Source organism: Vidua chalybeata, chromosome 2 (assembly GCF_026979565.1).
Source record: "Vidua chalybeata isolate OUT-0048 chromosome 2, bVidCha1 merged haplotype, whole genome shotgun sequence".
NCBI lineage: Eukaryota > Metazoa > Chordata > Aves > Passeriformes > Viduidae > Vidua > Vidua chalybeata.
The window spans coordinates 78,211,315-78,234,732 of record NC_071531.1 but is presented as its reverse complement, the minus strand read 5'-3'; the positions used below and the strand labels follow the sequence as shown (position 1 = coordinate 78,234,732).

Genomic DNA, 23,418 nt, shown 5'->3' with positions numbered 1-23,418 from the left:
CTTTCTTGGAGCCTCAGAGCTTTTGGTCATCTTGAATAATAAAGTGGTTTCAACAAAAAAAAAAACCAACCAAACAAAAAAAAAACCCACCTATGATTCAGCAAAGGTTAGCACTAAATAAATCAAATTCATATTTTGTGTTTTCCACCCTAGTAATTCATGTGACAGGTTTGACTTGTTCAATGATCCATGTACAGATTTAAGAGTGTAGTGATTTACTTTCATAAAGGCATAATGACAAAAAGGCTACAGAACTGTCACTGGAGGAGGGTTTTAGCTGGTGCGGACGGTATAAAGAAACCAGAGGATGGTCCCATGGAGAGGAACAAAATTCAGGGGTGTGTTACCACAGAGGCACCTGTTGAGAAGAGAACAGAGGAAAAAACTGCAGTTATGCAACAAAGTGATGGAGTTTGACATTCAGAGCTCTCTATTTAGTCAGCAAATCCATACTGTGTTTTCTGTAAGTATCGAACTGCAGCAGGAGTTCATTGTACACCTGCTTGCTGCATACTAGCTGTCCTTGGAGCTCTTGAACCTTCAGATCTTTGTCTACTGCTGCTGCCTCTTTCTTGAGGCACCTTCCTGCTCTCTGCATGGCTTCCTCCATGGTCTCTAGCTTCTCCTCCAGCTTCTGAATCTCCCACTCCTTATCTTGCAGAGCTTTGCTCCTCTCCATAGCCAGGTTCAGTAGTTGCTCTTTCTCTTCATGTGCCCTTTCCAGCTTGGCCTGCAGCTCACTGCCCTGGAGCCCTCTGCTGAGTCTCTGCCAGCTTGGCCCTTGCAGCAGCTTGTTGGTGCCTCTCCTGTAGGAGTTGCAGCTGCTTCTTCAGTGAAGCCACCTCCTGGGCATAGGCATCTGCTTGTTGGCTCTGAGCTTCCAGCAGCTCATTCTCTCACTCCTGGGCTCTGTGACTCTCATAAACATATTTCTCCTGCAAGGAGGATAACTGCTGTGAGAGCTTCCTGGCCTGGGCTGCCAGCCAGAGCACTTTAGCTTCCTTCTCCCTCACAGCCTGGCTGAAGAGTGCTTCCCTGTCCTGCTGTAGGCACTTGCTCTCCTCCCACAGCTGCATGTGCTGGTTTTTGTGTTCACAACTGGATCATCTTTTCATGGTTTTTGACCTGATCCATGAAGCACCCCTCCAAATACTGAATACGCTGAGTCTGGGTTTTAATTTTCACAGCATTCTCTCCCCTCAGTCTCTCCAGCTCCATGTTGAGCTGCTCCAGGTCTCTGCAGTGTTTATGTGTGTCATCCACTTTCTTCTTCAGTATAGAGACAAGATGATGACACTGTTCTAGGTGTGAAAGCAGCAGCACCTCCTCACTCTGCTCCTTAGAGCTCTCACTGAGTTCCTCCAAGCTTTTTGTTAGATCTTCCACTTCTTTGCCTGTCTCTGGATCACCTGCGGAGTCAGTCATTCCTGCTCCTGTCTCATAAGCCATGGAACACCTGTCTCATGCAAAGACAAGATAAAATTTTATAGTGGCTGCTTCTGTTAGTGACATGCAGCACAATTAAACAGTGCCCAGTGGTTGTCTGGCCAACACTGCTGCCATAAGCTGGTGGTGTTTCTCTGGAAGTCCAGAGGAGCTGATGTGGGAGTACAGGACCTCCCAAAACCAATATCAGCCGGCAACCACACAGGCCTGCTGCCCTCCCCCTCCTCTGGTTCATAGTCAGGCCCACTGAGACTCAAGGATGCCAGACTCTGTGAACAAAAGCAAAGAGTGTGGGCTTAGTATTTATGCAAGCCTATTCATTTGCTGATTACTAGCTTTGCTAATTATTCCTTCTCAAGGCACTGCTGTTGTAGCTACAAGAACCACTATTATATTTAGGTAAAAAGCTTGTAAGTGATAAAGCTGTAAATAATTCCTTACACAATCTTTTTCCTCTGCCTTTATTTTCTCCTGCAGCTCTGTATTGTAACTGCAAATAAAACACGGAGGGTTACGTCAAACTTTTAATTGATTTACAAGATTTCTATGATAGTACATTGCTTGTTAAAAATAACTGAATAGCCTTATCCTGTGCTTAGAGATTTATGAATCAAGTACAAGATCTATACAATGTTAATAATTAGTGAATGCTCTGTGATACAAATCCTCTGTGCCTGGAGAAACAGTTCCTCAACTGAGTTTTCACACTGATGTGCTGGATTAATTTAGACATGTAATTTTAAAAATCTGGTTCTTTATGTAAAAATAAGGAAAATATTTCTATTACATATGCCCCAAAATGATTATTGGCACTGAATCATAGAGCATGCTACCCAGACATTTGAAAAATTAGCCTACAACTCATCTACAAGTTTTTCATTTGGATGCAGACCTGAAACAGCACATGGAAAATCAGGGTTTTTTGTAAATTCCTGAGCTTTGACTAGAGGTAAAGATAGAATGTGGGAAGGAGCCAGCTTAAAGTAAGGATGAAAGATAATGTACAGCACTTGTGAAGCACAAAGAATTTCAGATCTGTATAGTAGTGACTGCAGTACAGACACCAGCTCTGCCTCCACCATCCTGCATCTGGCACTGCTGTTGCTACCTTGGATCCTTTGCAAATAATGGAGGAGAGGGGGAAGGACTGAAAGGTTTAGGTCATATTGTGGAAATACAACAAAGAGCAGGATTTAAGAAAAGAAAACTATTTTCTCACCAGATATTTTCTTCCTGCTGTCTGTTTATTGTCTCTCTTATTGTGAGACACTGTTTCCATAGAGGTAAGATGCTGAATCCAGTCACTCCAGAGCTCATGATGTCATCCAGGCTGCTTGGAGCCAGGCCAGCCCCACCAGGGTGGCTGAAAGAGCTGGCAGTGTTTCTTAGCAAACAAACATTGCTGACACTCTCGAAAGCACCAGATTTGGAAAAGGAAAGAGAATTTCCACAAGCTTGAAGAACTCCTCAATCTCAGCTTACACCCTGCACATGCCAGAATCAGAATAGCAGGCTCTGACCTCAGAACACACTGAAGGTCCATGGAAAGTAAAGACAGACCTTGCCCTGACCAACTCGCAACTTTATTTAGCAGCTAATAAAAATCTAGCAGACAGGATAGGGAAGGGAAAAATAAATGCTACTGGAAGAAAAAGTCAGTGCAGGTTTTGCTGAATCCTCTGGAAAGGGATACTAGGGAGGAAGAAGAGAGTGCTGTGGGTAACAGACATGAAGCACACAAGAGAAGGAGGGCACAGGATGTGTTTCAAAATGGGTGAAACCAAAGCAATGGGAGTTGCTGCACTAGCTCAGGTTTGCAGCCTTACTTGCAGCGATGGGAGGTTTCTGAACACAGAGCACAAAAGGAGAGCTATGACTTTGAAGCCTGGTTTATAGCAAGTGAAAACAGTGCAATTTAGAAGATATACACATGTGTATATATGCATATACACACATATGTGCTAAAATAAAAAAAAAAAAAATCATGGGCTAAAAGAAAGATGAACTTGTAACATGAAGGAGAAGAGAGGAATGAACTGTTGTGTTTCTCCAGACAAGAATGAATACACATAAAGATATTTTAGGAGTGTGGCTGCTTTGATTCTTAATTCCAGTTCACCTCTATGACAAAGCATATCTATTAATTTATCAAACTGCCCATTAATGAGTAGCTAATTATGCACCTTTAAAATTTTGGTTATGGATGGCCAAAATCTTTCCCTTTGCCTTGAGAACAAAGTAAGTAGTTTCTTGAAACTTTTTGTCTTAATCAACTTCCCAACTCACATTTCTCTATCAACATATTATCATACTATTGAAGTTAGGGATTCTGTACACAATGAATAGAAAGGTATTTAAAACTGGGGAGGAAGGTTTGTACTTAAGGGACAATTTTGGTTACTTGTCTCAGTTTCTTGGTTAACCTAGATGAGTACATAGTACCCCAATGTCATTAGTTAATCAAACTAGTTAATTACAAGTGCAGTGTGTAAGTGAATCTTACATTCATGTTCAGGTTGCTTTTCAAAATTTGAGGTTTGGTCTATTAGTGAGGTGATAGGCAGAGTCTTTTGAGATACCAGAAAAATTCTGTGTCAGTCTCTAGGAGGGCTAAAAGAATAGCAAGACCCAGAATGTCTTCTACTTGATCAGAGGACAAAGAGACTGTCACTGTCACAAAAGAAACATTTTATTTTGATAGTGGTGAAGTTTAGGTATAAAAATTTTGTAGAGTATAGTAGACAGCACGTGACCTACTATAGAAGACATGACACTTGTGGCCTACTATTAAGCCAATAGTGACTTCTGATTTTGAGTTAGTTGCTGGCTTTGAGGGTCCTGCAAATTTGGAGGCAAGACCCAGGCAAGTCCTGCAAATGTGGAGCCTTAAGACCCCATCTCTACAATAGAACCTAAAGCTGATTTGACTTCATAATGTATTTGATCTTCACAGGAGATAAAACCGCAACAGAAGCATTAATTCTGTAAAACTGTAGGTCATTTTCACAGCAACCTACATTTTCAGATGAAATATTTATTCATATAGGGAACAAATACAAATAAATTAGGTGCCTCTTCTTTTTTAGAATCACCAGCCTTTCTGGAGTGACTCTTCAAGAATGTAGAATCAAAGGAGCAGCTGTACCATTTTGGTCAAAAGACATTGTTCTGAAGTGTCATGTGCATGTGTTCCCTAGTCAGAAAGTGTTTTGTATATGTCTGGCAGAGTGGAAGCTGTAGCAGTTACCAATCTCATACAAAACACCTGAAGCAGGAAGACATCAAAGACTGGCAAACTGCTTTTGACATTTTTAAACTCCACAGACTGTCTGGCTGAGAGAGAAAGTGGGTTCCCTGGAAGACTGAAGAGCATCTTCCCTTTTTTTCCATTCATAGTGTATAATAAATAGCAAGCAGCACTTAAATTTCTATTATTAAATCAAGCAATTGCATTAGAGCTGTGAAGAGCTCACTTCTCCCCTCTTCTCCAACTGAAGTGAAACATTGCACCAGCTTTTAGACTTAGCTGGAGTAAAAAACTGCATTTATTTTCAAAAATGTTTTCTGTCTGCATTTTGTTATATTGCATGCTGAATGGCTAACATAAACCACTGGCATTTAATAAAAACTGAATTCTTATTTAGTTTAAGTAGGCTGCATTTATTAAAAAAAAGAAAACAAAAGGAATATATATTGTATTTTATGTATTTATCTACTAGTAGCATGCATTTCTACAAGATAAAAACTCCAGTCTTATTTCCTATGCCTCAAAACTAAGCAAAGCCCACCACAGGCCTCACAGTGTCCCAACAGTGGCGCTGAAGCACAGGTAAGTTCACTTCTTGCAAAAAAAAAAAAAAAAAAAAAAAAACCCAGGCTAATGGATACAGGTACAAACAAGTGCACTTTGGAGAATAAATACCCAACATCCTTGTCATCACTAAAATCGGCACATTTAGATTGTTTTGAGTAGCACTGGAATAAAAAACGTTTCACCTTCTCATCTTCAGCACTTAAGACTAAGTATTGTATGCTAGCAAGATGATCAACACATATATAAAGCAAACCTTTTATAATCCTGATTTTTTACAGTACATTGGAACTAAGTCCTCTGCACCTTGTAGAATAGGACATCAACAGTACCACTCCATTCCACACTTCTTTCATCGGGGAAGTAACTTTCATGTCCTAGAATTGTACAATTACAACTAGAGGAACTTTCAAAAACCAAAATTCTTCATGCCCATATTCCATGCTGGTGAGATCTAACATGGCATAATGAGGATACAAATACATACCAATCAGCATTAACACTAATGTTGCTGTCTTATCAGTAAGACTTCATGAGCAATCCAAGCAATGTACAGAAACAGCTGACCTTGCTCTTGTATTTCTGCCGGTTATTTGGATCATTTAAGGGATCAGCAATGCTTCAGTTAGACAACAGAATCATCCAGATATCACAGCTACCTCTAATACTGAGTTCTGTAAGCACCTTCTTTCTTGAAGTTGTTTTCAGTGAATAAGAAATTTAAAAAATCCCTACAATTTACATAATGATCTGCAAGCAGATGTTTCAAATACAAAGTGACATCTGACAGCACAAAACCAGAACAGTAACAGAGCAGAAACTGTCAAAAAAACTACTACTGTGTTCCTCTTCCAAGTTCCACCCCCATGCTTTCAATTTAATTCTCAAGGTTTCTTTTTGACACTAACAAATAAAAATCCACCTTATTTTGTCAATTTTGCAACCATAAGCATCCTGAGAGGTAGTATATCTTCTATCCAGGTGTTTGGAGAGTTCATCATCTTCTCCCAAAGGGCAGTTTCATCTGAAGTAGAATCCATCCAATCTACTGTAGTTCCATAGCTTTTGCCTAGAAAAATGTCAGTTTTAAGAGAAAAATTACTTAATCTGCTGCAGAGTTAAGCACAGACAATCAAATTTGCCTGCTCTAAAATTGTTACACCTCCTCAGGTAGCTGACCTAGTGCTTTGGAGATCCAGTTCTACATTTTTTCTCTTGAGCAATTATGTCAAATACAATTAACAACAGTTTCACACAAATTTTGTCATCTTTGTCCAGATTTTTTCCATTTTATCTTTGGTCTTTTTGTCACAATCCCAAGGAAAAAGATGCCAATTGCCCATACATCTGAGAAGGTTTAATAATAAAACAGGGTACTGATTTTGTACTGAAATGCAACCTTGGGTACTCTAAAATTCAAATGAAGATTTATTATTCTAATTTGTAATTTAGGTTATTCTGGTGAGCCATGCAAGAAATTGATTTGTGAAAAGTAGCTTGTACATTGCATTTCTTTAGAAGACTCCAAACACATCCTCCCCTCCCCTCAGATCAGAGAACAGAATGAAAGGGACAAATAGAATTGTATGCATTTCCTGTTGCTATATCTGCACATCTGATATTGCCCTTATGCTAAAAACTTGTTTGCATTTATAATTTTCCCAATTCAGTATCTTCCAATCTTATCCTGCATTCCTGATCTATCCTTTTATTTCCACCCACTGCTGTTTTTACACTATTTTTTTGCATGAGTAAGCTTGCAAGACATTATCAGATTTCAGGTGCAGGAATACCATAATCTTGTACTTTAAACAGTACCAGATACAATGTATGGCCAGACAAAGGTTTGTTTCTAATATTTCTCCTTGTCAGTCATCCTCACCCTCCTAACATGACTATTCTTTACATTTCAGGATCTGTTCTGAAGAATAGGTACATTACTGAATGAAACTGTTCAAGAGAAAAGAAGACTGAAAGAGAAGTGAAGAAATAGAAAAGGAAAAAAAAAAAAAAAAAAAAAAAAAAAAGGAAAGAGTACTCTGTAAATTAAGTATTAATGTGGTGATTGTCCAGTACCTGTTCCAAGGCCTATCCGGAGGCCTCCCAGAAAGTGGTTTGCTAGTTTGTTGTGATCCCAGACTGTGAGTTCTATGCAGGCTTCTTTCAAATCTTCTGGTCTAAATCCATCATAGACCATGGTGTGGTTGAATACCGGGTTTGTAGTTTTTGTAACCGTCCTTGTTTTCTGGCGACTTTTTCTGCTGGTGTCTGGAAGAATGGTACTTCAGAGAGAAAAAGCACTGTCAGTTTGCACTGGCACAGCACAGCCTGCAATCTGTGCATACTGAAACATACTGAAAAGGGAAAAGCTTCTGATTAACTATGTTTTACATGTTAAAATATGACTGAAGATACAGTGCTTTACAGAGGTGGAGTGAATGGTCATATTCTCAGCCCCTTACAGGAAATACTGGCAGCAGGTATCCACCCTTGTGCTTCAGAGAATGAAAAGACAAGTCAGGTGGGGAAGAGGCACAAGTGAGTTTATTTGCTGTGTTATCACTGATGCTGAAACGTTTTGCTGCTGCCAGAGATTTCCCCAACCATCTTGCTATTCTTGTCTCTTCACATTTTTAGTCTGTATGTGGAAAGGAAGGGGGAAGAAATCCAACTATGTAGTCACACCATTACACTATTTCACGCTTCTGTCTCCTCCCAAAATTTGCTAAGCTAAACTATGTTTTGCACAAACACGCTTTGCTTAAATGTGAATAACAGCCAGAACAGTTTGACTAGTCCTTCCACCAAGTGACTGAGAGACAAAACCAAAGTGCAATAATGACACAGAAAGCCCTCCCAGTAAGTTTTACTTGGTGGTACATACTTAGCATCTGGAAGCTGTAAACTATGCATGACAATTTGCACTACAATAAAGAAAGCCATTCAGTGTTCTTCTAATATGAATGTAGAAAAAGAAGATACAATTAGACAGCACAATGGTAGCATTATTAGGCCACCATGTTTGATGACTTCAACCACAATTCTCACCATTTAATAAAAGAGTTGAGCCTATTGCCTCTCAGAAGAGGGAGGTTATGGCATTCCTTCACCCAGATGTGGACTTCGCCAGTAGATAGAGTCTTCTTTCCTGTAAAAATAAAACAAAACTTCTGCTTAAGCAGATGCCTTTTAAAGGTGTTTTGTCTGATGCAGCAGTTCTTGCCCATTTGCAGAGGTGATATTCAGCCTGGACTTGTTATCTCACAACTTAATTCAACATTGCTCTCTGTACTCTGAAAGTTGAAATCTTCATCCCATCAAAGTACTGCAAGATCACAACATGTCTGCATTCCTACAATGACTTTTCTTCTGTTACAACTAAGCAAACACATGCCACTGGTCTTCTCTTCCCAAGAATCCTAGATAAACAGATCAGCTTGTCATCAGTGTATGTGATGTTAGCATTTATTGTTGCTTGTACTTTCAAATAAGCTCTTTTATGCTCTTAATGTATTTGGTTCTTACTCACTGACTGTCTGTCTGGATTAAAGACCTGACCTGGCTTCACTCTCAGATTGGTCCACTATCTGTTGCCAGACAAGATTAAACCAAACTGATCAGACTGTTATAAATTTCTGCTTTCTAAATACTTGCTGCTACTTCCAACACCTAGTATTGCTTGAAATTCAGTGTATTGTCATTGCTTAGCACATCGCAGCATCTGCTTGGTGATTTATAATCTCTAAAATTGAGAAAACAGAATTTTGTTACACATACATATTGTATTACAAATCTTAGATTATGACAATGAGGTAATTTCTTCATCAGTAACATTAAAAACAACAAAAGATCTCAAAATGGTCTTTGGGGTTCTTAACTGTATTCACAATCAGAGTGACTTAATCCTCTAGGAAGAAAACAGAAAACTTTTATGTTGAAAGAAGCTGTCTGAAGTGAATGACAAACAATAAACAATTTTTTTTAATTAAAAAAAAATCACCAGTGTTCTCAATGCTGGATCCAGAGACCACTGCAGAGTTAACCTATTGATGGAAGCACAGGGACAGCTCTACAGAGTAATCCCTCTCAGTCCCTTTTGAGTGCAATGTGCCCAAAAGCTGAGGTTCCTCACACATCACACATATAGTATATTATATCTAATAATAGTTTGATTTTTTTTTAATTAAAAAAAAAAAGGACAAAACTACCAAAGACTTGAGAACCCAAGCAAAGCAGGAATGCTTACCTCCAATTGGATGTGGGACATACTGGAGGGCTAGTTTCATCTCCCCTCTGTTTTCTAGATTAAGAGTTATTGCTGAAGTCTGAAATGAAAAAAAAAAAAAACTAAACCAAACATCTGATATTAAAATGGTGCTGCACTTGCTCCATATGCTCAGAAGGTTTACTCTATATTTGGTTAACAAGTGCCTTCAGATTTCTGTTGCAGCAATATGACAATACTTTGAAATTCCTATTCCTTAGACTGTGAGAAAGCTTCTCCTACTGTAATAGCTAGCTAGACTACAAGACATCTCAGAACTGTATTTCTGTTTACCAGTGTATAAGTATTTATGTTTATAATCAGCACAAAACCCACAGAACACACAAAACCAAGCCCAAATAATTACTTGGTTTTGCACTTACACAGCAGAAAATGCAAAACAGCCAACCTACCCTTGGCTTGAGAGGAAACCAGTTGATCTGCTTACTGGATGGATCATTCCACACCCAAGCTCCTAAATCCAACTCCACTTCACCAAGGAAGCTATTCCTACCAAAGGTATCATTGTGCCAGACAGAGATATTAAGACTTTGATTCTTTAGGAGCTCCTTCTCAATTTTATACTGCCAGGAAGAAGTAAGAAAAAAAATATTAAAACAAGCTCAATTTTTGCCAATGCTGTGTTAGAAAGTGATATGGTTAGAAAAAAATTGTCTGGGTTTATGCATCCATAAATGCCCACTTCTACATTTCAGAAAGAAAAAAAAATCACAATAAAAACCCAACTGTTTCATTTTTGTTTCTATCATCTTAAGCTCATACATGGCTCGTGTTTGTTTACAAGAAGTATAAAACCACCAGTGTTCTCAATGCTGGATCCAGAGACCACTGCAGAGTTAACCTATCGATGGAAGCACAGGGACAGCTCTACAGAGTAATCCCTCTCATGCAAATGTCCCTTTTGAGTGCAACGTGCCCAAAAGCTGAGGTTCCTCACACATCACACATATAGTATATTATATCTAATAATAGTTTGATAAATACCCGCAGTATTTCATTGTAGACTGGATTAAAAGTTTTCTTTTTGATAGATGTCTTCCGTTTGCCCAGTCTGTATTTCTCTGGAAGCAGGTAGGTCTTTACATACCTAAAATTTAGACAAGGTTAGAAGAGTTAAAAAAAACCATGAAAACCCCAAAAAATCCTCTCCAACTCCAACTTCATCTTCCAAAAGACAAGTATTTGCTTACAAAGAAAAAGAAATCCACTTGAGTAGACATTACTTTATTCAGCTTGTATGTTTAAGAATTAGAATAGCAGTGGTGAAGTATAACATCATCACTTTCTCATAATATCCTTCTCCAGGAGAAAATTTGTTGAAATGTCTCCTCAGCACATAAAAATACAGAACATGTAACTGTAGCAGGCCCAAATATTATATTTATAGGTGCTAATCCTACTGAAAACATATCAGAGTGGGATTTTAAGGTGGCATTTTAAAAGATAATTTAATATTCTTAAAAGCTTTAATGTCCTATATAATGTCCTGTATATATATACACACCAATTTATAAGGGCAGTTCTATATTCAATCAGAGAAAAAACAACCCAAAAAGCACATTATACCCTTTTCATCTATTTCTTGGGTGGTTCACTCCAGCAGGTTTGAGAGACCAGCAGTTTTCATTTCCACATTAAAAGAAAAACTTCCATTACAAAAGAAATGCATTCTTTGTACTTACGGGTCTGAACGCTGTCGCTTAACATCTGCTACTGCCAGGTCTTTACATTGGCAAATAAAGATGTGGAGCTCGTTCAGCTGTTCCACATAATCAATGGCAAACTGAATGTTCCCCTTCACATCCACGTTGCCAAAGTCTGCACTGTAGATGCTCATTAGGCTGCTGCTCACCTGCAGAGTACAAGAGGAGAAATATTTTCCAGACATTGCATTTCACCAGATACTTCAGGATCAGAGTAGAAGCTGTGCTCAGGATTCAGACAGTAAAGAAATCAACTACATCTCATTAGATGTAACAATAAAATGTAGTGGACACTATTATACAAGCTTCTCAGCAAGCAGATTAATGAAAAAAAGATACTTGGAAATCAAAGGTGTTTGGCTAGGATTCTTACAAAAAATTTGAATGGGTTTACTGCATTAAGATAAAAGAAATTAAATTATAGGATGCTGTAGATATGAAGATTGCCTGTGCTCAGATCCTTGAAATATTACTTCTACATCTCCTCAGCTCATCTTCCTTGCAGCAAGCAGAGCCTAAGAGTTTAGGACAACAGACCTTCTTAAAATACTAACAAAAAGATTAATAGATAAAGTCAATACGGCTGAAATATGTACATAAATATGCAGCTAAATAAACCATTGAAAATCAAATGCTAAATACAGAGAAGAATAAAGATGTGTGTATATCTATATATATTTTATCTCAACATCCTTCCCCAAAATTCTGTTTTTCTTACTCAAAGTCCACATAAACCAATGACTTTTGGTTAGCTAGTTGACTCAACTACACACCTGATATATCAGTAATATTTCCCACTTTGACTTATCTTTCTCCCCTTTCTCCCTTTCTAAATGTTTGTTCTATACGAATTGTTCCTCATTTTCAGCTACAAATGTAAGCTCTAAGGGTAAAATCCTATCTTTGTTCAGAGCCCTCAACAAGCTCCAATATATTACTAGAAAAAAAATTGAAATCTATTTAATTTTACTTTACTTGCTTCAGGCAATTCCATGCAAGGAATTATGTTATGCTCATATAACAGAAGTGGAAAGAGGAAGACAGAGATGACAAGGGAAGAAAGATACGATGAATGAGAAAAGAGCCAAAACAGTATTGGAGAAATTAGCAAAAGCAAAGTGCCTTTAAAATAATGCTTTGGTTTACATACAGAGGATAAGGAGGCCATGCCAGAAGAGCTGCTAAGATTGGTTAGAGAGCTGGGACTCTTCTTGATTCTGCCAAAGGAATAACTGCTTTCTGATGCTGTATCTGTCTCTCTGTCATCACTCTACAAAAACATCACAGAAAGAAAGTCTGTGTACGTTCTTTATAGTCACAAGAAAAATTTAAAAAACCAACAACAACAAACAAATAGAATTTTAATGCAGGTTGAGACTCAGAAGAAGTCTGAATTTAAATTCCCTGGTACTGCAACATGAATAATATTTCTAGAATTAGGTCATATATTTAAAGTTGAAAGGGAGTTTTTCTGATGAACAGCCTACACTGATAATTGTTTTAAGCAGCGATGCAACTAGATTCAGGGGTTTGCTTGTCTGTTTTAAATCTCAAGTAGCAATGAAAAATTATAAAGTTAAATGTATTGGGACAATTAAACACAACTTCTCTGTGTCACTGTCTCATGCATAACCTATGCAATTAATAATGCTCAGGTCTTTTACCAGTCCTTTCTGCTATATAGTAAATGCTGTCAGTTCTGTGCCTCTCTCAAGGGCAGCTGGCCAGAAGGTAACATTCAGAGAACACCACTGGATACAGTGAATGGTTTTTGCAAAGTCTTTCTTGCAAGAGGGCAAGCAGGGCTTCTCTTTTCCATGAGGGAATTGCAGCTTTTGTCTCCTTGGTCATTATCAGGTTATGTACTCATAACACCATTCTATCTCAATGCTATTTCTGCACTAAAGAATTGATCCCCTTCCCACATGTGCCTTCCTACACAAGCTGTTACAGACAACTTCATCTTCCTGTTGTATTCCACCCAGGAACAATTTACAAGGTCTCCCTGCTCCTTCAAACAGTTTGAACTGATGTCACAGATTTTCTCATAATAGATACAAGATTAGTAAACAACAGTTTCCACACATATTAAGAAAATAGTTATTTATATAAATAAACATTTAGCATATAAAGACCTTTTCAATTTGCTTATAAAATCTGGTTATGTCTATTCTGTTAAGTAAAAGCAGGCCAGGACTTTTTCTCTGCTCAAAGGTGAATAATGTCCAGCCTACCTAGGGCAAAGCTTCTTGAGAGAAAATTTCTTTGGAGAGTGCTGTTTGGGACTGCACAAAATAAATCCAGAGAGTGAAGTAACACTTAAGCAGTGTGGATAATCAGTCCGGTTACACAGACTCTTTGAAAGACAGAAAAATCCTAAGTCCTCCTATGGGAAGGGTATATGGCGATTAGACAAGGGGGAATTGGCTTCAAACTAACTGATGATAGGTTTAGATAAAATACTAGGAAGAAATTTTACACTGTAAGAGTGGTGAGGCACTGGCACAGGTTGCCCAGAGGTGTTGTGGCTGTCCCCATCCCTGGAAGTGTTCAAGGCCAGGTTGGACGGGGCCCTGAGCAACCTGGTCTAGTGGAAGGTGTCTCTGCCCATGGCAGGGGGTTGGAACTGGATGCTTTAAAGGTCCCTTCCAAACCAAACCACTCTGTGATTCTTCTGATAGAGAATCACAGATGTCATAAGGCCCGACAGTTCAAATTGCTTATCACTTTCAAACTTCAATGTCATGTTAGGAGATTTGATTATGGCTGCAGAGCTTATTCCAAGGTTCACACCATGATGATGATAACAACAATAATCAAGCATAGCATGTTGTTGGGAGTTCTGAAATTTTACTTGCAGAGAGTTAATGGTCTGGTACCTGAACTATAACATTTCAGAGATGGAGCTTACCTCTTGCTGTAAGAATGATGGTACCGACTTGCTCAGTCCTTTGAGTTTTTCAGGGTTGGAAAATGGTTTATCAGGCTGTGAAGTCACTGTGGAAACTGAAAAGCAGTAATTCAAAAGGCTTCAAAAACATGTTTGTACATCTGAACAGTGAGATTCCAGAACAGGACACAGTTAGAAGCAAACCACTTTGGATGAAATACATGCACATGCACAACCAGCTTGGATGCAAGGTTGTTTTTTTTTTTTTTCCCCATAGTACTCAGAGAAGCTATAATTAGGAAGACTAACCTACTTTGGCATTGTCTACAACAGTGACCAACAAACATGGACAGGACCAGAAATGTTGCTTGATATGAGGTAGCCTGGGTGCTACAAGCAAATTCTGATCAAAAGTGATGAAGAAAACATTGCAGATTACCTTCTAGATTTTCTTCCTAGAACAAGAATAAGCACACTTGTGCACTAATATCATCACTGACATTAGAATTATCATAATATTCTTAAGAAGAATATTCTTATTAATAAGAAGCCAAACTTTGTTCTATTTACTCAATCTATTTAACTGCAATAGGCAAATTTGTGTAAATCAAACAAATTCTAGACCTGACCAAGGAAGTTGCCAATATTCCTACTTAATTATAAGATGCATATCTTATTAATGATGCACTTTTTTGCACTCTGTCTCTTCCATACTTGCAGACCTCTACTGCAGCTCACTTCTGTGCTCTTTCACCGTACAAAACCTAATTGCACAAGCTAGGCTTGCAAAAAATCCAGTCTGCAGTAAACTCATGATCCTCAGAATTTTTCATGCTCTAGCCCCACTTACATTTAATAATACACAAAGATGAACTGGATATACATTGTGAGATGCATCAATATCACGTGACAGAAAATGATTTGGCGACAAACAGCCACCTACAGGAGCACATATTTACTGCATAAAATGAAACACTGCACACAGTGGGATTGTTTGCAAGGCGAGCAAAACTTTTGATGTCAAAACTCAATCAGTGCTCAACAGATCAGTTATTGTCAATATGCAATTAGATGGAGTACTTAGAGCAAGTATCTAGCCCAGATGTGTAACTTGTTAAATGAAAAAGTATTGTTAATGTATTAGTTCAGCTGTCAGAGGAAAAGTCTCTCCAGTATCTGCTGGAAGAATCCTATTACTCACTTTCTGCTGCATTTTCAGTCCTCTCTTGATGCTGATCAGGTTTCAGACCAGCTCAGTGCAGTATTAACAGTCATTCAGCAGCAAAGCTTTGCAACATTATAAATAACACCAATATACTTTGGTGTATCCAAAGTATAAATCCAATGTGGGATTTTTCTGGTTTTGGTCGTTTTGGGTTTTTTACTTCCCCAGACCACATTAACGTTTTTTTTTTTTTTTTTCTTCCAATAGTTAGTAGTGATTTAGGTATTAGGCCTGTATGGGCATTAGGTCTGTTTGACTTTGGTGCATCATGGAGCCTTTCTGTTTATGCAAACATAAATTCAGAACTAGAGACATGGCTCAGTGGTGAATTTGCCCATGCTGGGTTAACGGTTGGATTTGATGATCCTAAAGGTTTTCTCCAACCTAAACAATTCTATAACTCTGTTTCTGTGTTCTGCATTGCTGTTCTCCTTTGAGGAGCTGGATCATGGCAAAATATGAGTGTAATACAAGTGTACAAGCTAAAAAATCAGTCTTTTGAAAGGACTGTTCTTTTGGAACAGCAAAGAGAACTTGCCTTATTCTGCCTGTACAGCCATCCATTTTGCCCCTGAGTCATTTTTTCATAACTTCAGTCTTAACAAATAAAACTCAAATTCCCCCTGCTCTTTTCAGGTTAGTCTCTACACATTCACACTGAATGCCAAACAGGCTTTCAGTAGGGGTGTCCACTTGAAAGCAGAGTGCAGGATGGTGCTTAAGTCTGTCCTGTTACTTTATTGGGTGTTGTAGGTATTCTAATATGCTTTGATTATCCTATTGCTACTAGGGGCCACTGGCATCCACAATGCTTTAAAGCATCTAAACCATTAAATAAAAAGTACACCTGCACACAACAGTTCTTTTAAAACTGTAGTGCTCCAATACAGTAAATAAAGAATTATGTGCTCTATACCATTATATTCACTATTATTTGATGGTTTTTCAATTCTGTTTATTTTGGCATGTTCTTGGAGCAGGTTTGCATTTTATTTTTCTTAGATTTGGAATTTCTAAAGGTATCTAGAAAAATTTAACTGTAAGGCATCTGTAATGCACTAATGGACTGATGATATCAGCAGTAGCCGATCTGGAAGTTCATCTATTGCTTAGAATAATGCTACTTTATAGGAATAAGGCAGGGATATTAAGAGAGGTTCCTTTCCAACTGAGTTATTCTGAAAGGTGTCTTGTACTAGCAAAATTCATCTTGGATTTTACAATGTAACAGATAAACAGATAAATTTAATATTTACTGAGGCAAATTTCTTTCAACTGAGCTTGTATTCAAAGCACTCTATGATTTCAGTAACTCATAGGCTGAACTGAATGACTGAAGGCCAAAAGAATACACTGATAAGTGGCACAGTTTCTACAGATACAGGAGGACATAAATAGATTCCTTAAGAATAAACACCACAATAGAATTCTACAAAAGCTTTCCAGCCATGGTGAGGTTAACCAAATCTAAAAACACAATACAATTCTTGGGTAAAAAAAAAAAAAACAAAACAAAAAAACCAACAAAAAAAAACACCTTCAGTAGCAAACAGAGGCCAATAAAAAAGCAACAAAATTCCATGCAGACAAATTATATTTACCATCTTCAGCACTAAGAACTAATTCTTCCTTTGGTTTATTTATTTTTTCTTTATCTGTTCAGGAAAAATAACACAGTTAGAAATTTTGTTATTCAGTATAAAATGGATGGCAGTGATAATCACAAAATTAAGAATAATGAGGACCAAAACCACAGACAAACCAGCAGAGCCATGGGAAGGGTTAAATTCAAGAGGCTTTTACTTGACATTCTACCTCAAAGCCTACATCCAAGCAGGGGTCTCATGGTGACATAGTTTCTATGGCATGTTGTTGCAGCAATGTTAGTGCACACCTAAAACCTAGAAACTAGTTAGAAGCAAGCAGTAGCATAAGTAGTATTAGAAGAACAACTTGCCAAAATCTTTCAAAAATCTACATCTCCATGCCTCAGTTCACAAATGTAAGTTCAGTCTGTGTCTTCCCCATTAGACATGAAATAAGCATGAAAACACTCAGGGGCAGGGTCAAATGAGACAGGAGTAATAATTAAAAAAAAAAAAAAAAAAAAAACCAACCAAGGAATCCAAGGAGGCTATTGAGGGATGGTGGGAATTAATTTTATGTATAATATTATCTTACTGTATTCTCTTAAAGTGAGCTTGATATATTTACTGCTAGAATACACAGGTGAACCATTACTAAACTGAGTTTTTCATGCTTTCATTGTCTACTTATTTGACCCAAGCCAGCAACCAGGAGGCAATGACAGTAGCTGCTCATTACTGGTTTGGGTAACTGCCAATACTTTCACAACTGAAAAACTATCCAGGAAACAGTTGATCACTGATCAACACAGTGCACTCCTGGAAGATGTCTGCTTCACAGACCAGTCTTGTTCCAAAATTAACACCAAGGACTGAAACTTAAACCATATAAGAATCTGGTTCCAAAGTACAACCTCCATACAGCTTATTGAGAAACAAAAACAAAGCCACAACTTGGCAGAGCTGTATGGCAGACCAGCATGAACACATTTAAGCCAAACTGGGGGTCATGGGAGACACACACAAGCTTTGTGCTCACTTGAGGTGGCTGAAGGAATGTCCTCTAGACTTTTGGAAGGCTTTTTCCTATCTGCACTCCTTTTCAAAGCCATCAAAACAGGGTTTAATTCTTCTTCAGAACCTGTTATGAGACAAAACACATGAACACTGCACACACAGGCAGGCCACTTTAAGCAAGTCAATGAAGAACCAACCACAGGTTTCTCATGAGAATCTATTTTGACAGTTAGCAAAGACAGTGAACATTGAATGAAAATACAAGATAAATCCAAAATAAAATAAACATCTAATTTTAAGTGTCCATTTGTTCTCTCTAAATACCCCCAGTCATCAGCGGAGACAGACAAGTCTGACAAGTAATTTGACAGACAAGTGATTTGCCCGGTGTAGGTCTATCTTTACTGACTAATAACAGCATTTGGGGCAATTATTGCACTCCATTGGTTATAGGCTATTATATCCTATACGATAGAGGATGTCCATGAATAGAGGATAAACTCAGATTGTAGCCATTTTGTAACCATCTTCTCAATAATAAGCACAAAAGAAAATTTTAGTTTTTTCCCTTTGTGCAAATTTTTCTGTTATAGTCTTTCCACAGTGAAAGTAATTTTGTTTCAATGCTTGAATAACCAAAAAACCCCAACAAAAACAAAACCAAAGAAAACCCACTGACCAAAACCACAAAAAAAATAGAACACCTATTCCCCACACACACCCAAAAAAACCCAATAAACAAACAAACAAACCAACCCCACAAAAAACAAGCTGTAGATGTATTTGGAATCCTGAAGTTATGCAATTGTCTCTAAAAGTAGAATCAAGATAGACCCAGCTCCTTCAGAAATCTTTCAGACTTTCCTTCCTCCCTATCTCACTTTGCTCCCCCTCCACCAACCAATCACAGTGTTGTTGCCTGTAATTATGGGTGAAACCTAATTACATTTGATATTTCCTCACTTTTTCCTCACTTATCTTGAATTTTCACTGACTCTCTTTGGAAACCCACTTTCCAAATAGGCTCAGATGTAAGTTGGCAGGCCCTGTGAACTTCATATATTTCTCAGATTCTCCAGGAGAAGAAAATATTCCCAGTTTCTCAGTATGAGACTAAAAAGGTCAAATTATCTCCTCTACCTTAAGGTCTTTGATGACTATCATACACTATATATTGACTGGAACTGCCATTCAACCAAATAATGTGAATCCTAGTTAAAGGACCTCTTCATTGATATAGCCATTTTTTAGTGCAACAGGCAGCAATGCTAAATGATATAGCATAGATTACTGGTATTATCCTTATATCCAGATATTCCACTGATAAGCATTTATCTTCGGAGACTAGCCAGTCAAACTAAAGAATGAACCCATTGAGCCACTGATATTTTTTTCCTCTTTTAATCCAGTATATTTGAAGGGATTACTAGATTGAGTGTTACAAAGTTATTAATTTGAAGGCAATGTCACATGGGATAAGAAAAGTATAAATCACAGACTATATTGATTCATGCTGCTAAACTATCCTTATCAAAGAAGGCTTATCCAAATGTCTGTTAAACTTTTTCCAATCAAACAACTTAATTAGCTCTTCCCACCCCTCTCAAACAAATATACAAATTTCTCAATTAAGAAAGTACCAAACAGACTTTTCATTAACATATTTCAAGCTGGATACAAAAAAAAAAAAAAAAAAAACCCAAAAAAAAAAAAAAATACTGTAGCCATGTTTAACTCAGCACCGTGAATTTTAAAAATCAGATAGCTCACGAGTTGAATTTCCTGTTCCAGAGTGGGAATCGGAGTTTTCATCTGAAAACTTGGATCCCAAATTTAAGTTGTTGCCTTCCTCTTCATTGTTATTCTCATGCTGAGACATTAGGCAGAACTGAGCTTCTTCTGGCTGGGGGGAGTTGCTCTCATCTTTAAGTGGTGTACTTGTTCTTCTGAAATTCACGAGTGCTTGAAATTCTGAATTCTGTTCAGAAGCCTCCAAGAATGTGCTTTCATCCATCCCTTTTGCATTTATCTCAAATGGTTTGACTGCAACCATATTGGTCTTGCCTTCCAAGGGATGAAGATCAACTGGAACCATGCTTCTTTCTCCTATTTTATTAATAGTTCCATCTCTTTTAAGACCAGAAGCTTCAATTTCACTTACTGCAAGATCATTAACTGAGGCTTTAACATATTTTTCTGGAGCTCCCTCTTTGAGAACTGTCTTAATTTGTGTATCATAGCTACTTAGGGTATTGTATGGCTGTGACCTTGTCATGAATAGAGTCTCTTTTTCTGAGGGAAATGTATGACCCTCAAATTCTTCTTGCTGATATAAATCTTTGGAGATTGGGCATGAAACTGCAGATGCTTCTTGAAGAAGTTTTTCTAAAGAGCGACTGAATTCACCAAATTTTGCGATATTTGAAACAGAAGTTTTTTCTATTGTTTCTTGTATTTCTTGAGGGTGATCTCTGTCCCGTTGATGTGGAACATGTATACTTACACTAGTCTGTATTTTATCATTAATTTTCTTATCCATATTTTCCAGCACAGAAGCTGGTGTTTCAGAGACCTCTTTGGGCGGATTCTGAAAATTAACATCAGACCCTCTATATTCAGTGTTGGACAGTGCAGATCTTTCTGTGGTCTCACCAACTCCCTGCAGCAGCTCTCCGTCATGCTCATAGGCTGTGCTCATAGCTTTCACCTCAGCAGTCCCCTGTACTGTGCTGTCAGCACATTTGGGTTTATGAGGGGATGTTTCAGGGTCCTCCTTCAGCAGCCTCTCTAAAGCAGAACTCATGCCATTGACCTTGGATGGGGCAACAGATCTTTCTATGGTCTCACTGATTTCCTGCAGCATCTCTTCACCATGCTCGTAAGTCATGCCTTTATCTTGCACCTCAGCAGCTCTCTGTGCTGTGCTGTCAGCACATTTGGGTTTAGAAGGGGATGTTTCAGAGGCCTCCTTCAGCAGCCTTTCTAAAGCAGAACTCAAGCCACTGGCCTTGCATGGTACAACAGACCTTTCTACAGTCTCATTGATTTCCTGTGGCACTTCTCCACCATGTTCATACATTGTCCTTTTAACTTGCTCCTCAGCAATCCCCCATGGTGTGCTGTCAGCACGTTTGTGTTTAGGAGGTGGTGTTTCAGAAGCCTCCTTCAGCAATTTCTCTAGAGCAGAACTCAAGCCATTCACCTTGGATTCAGCTACAGACTTCTCTATGGGTTCATGGACCTCTTCAGGCTGACCAGTAGCTTCTTGGTGTGCTGATTGTACACTGCAGCTAGTTTGTGATATACTATTTGAGTTATCATATGTTTTTATCCCCACCCTTATGTATTCAGAAGGTTGAGATACAAGGGTTTCTTTGAGAAGGTTCTCCAAACCAGCTTGAGGCCTCTGAGAGCCCTCAAGAGTATCATCCTTGTCTGCTGCCTGATATTGTAGATACAAAGGTTCAAATTCCCTAAACAGTTCTCTGAGACTTTTTCTGTTCTCATGCTTATCTGTTGATGACACATTCACTTGTCCTGTACTTTTGCCTATTTCTTCTCCTTGATCAACAGGAGAAATATCATGACTGTTGTCCCCTGTTTGCTCAAAGACCTTGCATTGATTTGACTGAAAATGTGTCCCTTTTAAAGTGTTTTCTTTTAGGTTTAAGCTACATAACATCTCAGAGGCTTCCTTTTCTAGCTTCTTTAGACATAATTTAAATATATCATGCTCACCTTTAGGTAGAACAACTTTATCCACAGTCTCTGCAACTTCCTCTTTATCCAAAGGAGTAGTCTTGTTTTCCCCTTTTTCTAAAGGTAAATATAGTTTATCACCTACTACAGTCTCCTTTAAGGTATCTTTATCACCAGGAGACTGGAGCTGCGAGGATACATGATAATCTTTTGATGAAAGAATGCTTTTTTCTATACATTCTCTAACTTCTTGCTCTGGAAGATCCATCTTTTCCTGGGATTTTGAGATAGCTGGTTGTCTGTCCAATTGGAGACAGCCTGTATTTTTGGTGTGTGTCACATTCAGACCTTTTAGGATAGGAGACCCTAAAGACTTTTTGCATACCTCAGGATCTAGTTTCTGTGGTTTTTCTCTCTCAGATGTTTGGGTTTGTTGTTGAATTAACCCTTGCTTGCTCACATTATCTCTGCCTTTTTTATCTTCCTTTGATTTTCTTTCATAGGTTATTGATCTAGTATTATTTGGCGAAGGATCATCTTCCCTGTCAATGCTACTCTGGAGTTTAACTCCAGTATCCCAGAAGTTTCTCAGACTCTGGAAGTGTGAAGGGTCTAAAATTTGATTCTTGGACTTTTCATTCATCTTTTCTGTTAAAGACAAAACCTGGAAGCTGGGCTTCTCTTGGGAAAAAGCAGCAACTTTCCCTTTAAGAGTTTCCTTCTCATCTTTGTCTTTGCTTTTTGAGGAAGCTGAAGTGACACCTGCTCTGGGATACAAGTTACTGGATTTTGGGAGTTCATCAGATTGAAGTGTCCCTTCTGGCTTTTCAAATGCATGGGCTGGTCCTGATTCCAAAGAATGGTAACTTTTGTTTCTTGAAGCGTGGCTTGCACAACTTAGTTCAGGACTTCTTAATGTATTCTTGCTCTGATCATGTAATGCCTTAGGTAGATACACTGTAGATCGTTTTAGTTGGTCACTTTCTCCAAGACCTGTAAATGCACGGCCACCTGATGCATCAACATTGATACTAACTTCTTTCTCTCCATGACTGGGGGCAGTTTTATTCCTTTCCCAGAATGCTCTGATCTCCCTTATTCTTCTTTTTTCTTGTATTGCCTTCTCCGATTCACATTTCTGAGCTGGTTGCTTGTGCCCTTGATGTTCCAAGAGACTTGATTTTTTATTTTGTTGTTTGATTTCTTGACCATGTTCTTTTTCTTTAACTCTTGTACAATCAAATTCTGTTAGCAATTTATCATTTTGCTTCTCATTTGCTTCCCCTGTCTTAGGCTTCACCGTCTCCTTTATCAGCTGTATGTTTTCTGAAGTAAAGGATGTAGATGAAATTCTGCTCTGTTGTTTAATCTTTCCAAATAGTCTCTCTTCTCTATCTTCTGTTTTTCCATGCATGCCAGGCCCACTATGCTCAGTAGGAAGAACTGCTGTTCTGATTGACACATTGTCCACTTCTTCTCTGGACTCCCTGCCTTGGGACTTTGTTGATACAACTTCCTCATCTTCAGTACTAGAACTTCTTTTAAACCAGTCTAAAACTTTTGACACAGATTTATCGTCCACTTTCATAAGTTCATCAGCATGCTTGCCAGGCTTGAAAATGGTTTTAGCATCTCTCTCCTCAACAAGATCAGTCTTACCTTGTTGAAGACTTGTAGAATCAGTATTGAACACCTCACATGTTTCAGCAGAAAGTTGATGTCCATCTACAATGTAAACAAACTTATCAGAGTTATG

The 23,418-nt window shown here is 38.2% G+C and overlaps 2 protein-coding genes across 5 annotated transcripts in view; both read right to left on the bottom strand.

Moving 5' to 3' along the window:
• Positions 1 to 198: 198 nt before the first annotated feature.
• On the bottom strand, positions 199 to 6,209 carry CCDC89 (coiled-coil domain containing 89). The gene is given in 5 exon segments (XM_053934904.1): positions 199 to 748; positions 750 to 1,095; positions 1,097 to 1,456; positions 1,888 to 1,936; positions 6,180 to 6,209. Coding segments are annotated over 3 exon segments (1,056 nt in total). The 5' UTR covers positions 1,450 to 1,456; positions 1,888 to 1,936; positions 6,180 to 6,209; the 3' UTR covers positions 199 to 391.
• Positions 5,299 to 23,418, bottom strand: part of SYTL2 (synaptotagmin like 2) — a 53,604-nt gene continuing 35,484 nt past the window's right edge. For 2 of the 4 annotated variants that reach the window (XM_053934900.1, XM_053934901.1), the window contains exons 8-19: positions 21,702 to 23,387; positions 17,986 to 18,087; positions 16,962 to 17,015; positions 14,157 to 14,251; positions 12,396 to 12,515; positions 11,225 to 11,394; positions 10,527 to 10,629; positions 9,935 to 10,105; positions 9,504 to 9,582; positions 8,306 to 8,405; positions 7,334 to 7,539; positions 5,299 to 6,326 (exon numbers count right to left, since the gene is read on the bottom strand). In XM_053934900.1, the coding sequence (XP_053790875.1) occupies positions 6,181 to 6,326; positions 7,334 to 7,539; positions 8,306 to 8,405; positions 9,504 to 9,582; positions 9,935 to 10,105; positions 10,527 to 10,629; positions 11,225 to 11,394; positions 12,396 to 12,515; positions 14,157 to 14,251; positions 16,962 to 17,015; positions 17,986 to 18,087; positions 21,702 to 23,387 (3,032 nt within the window). In that variant the 3' untranslated portion in view covers positions 5,299 to 6,180. Of the gene's footprint in view, positions 6,327 to 7,333; positions 7,540 to 8,305; positions 8,406 to 9,503; positions 9,583 to 9,934; positions 10,106 to 10,526; positions 10,630 to 11,224; positions 11,395 to 12,395; positions 12,516 to 14,156; positions 14,252 to 16,961; positions 17,016 to 17,985; positions 18,088 to 19,733; positions 20,432 to 21,701; positions 23,388 to 23,418 lie in introns of those variants that run through there. The other 2 variants (XM_053934902.1, XM_053934903.1) reach the window with 2 other exon arrangements.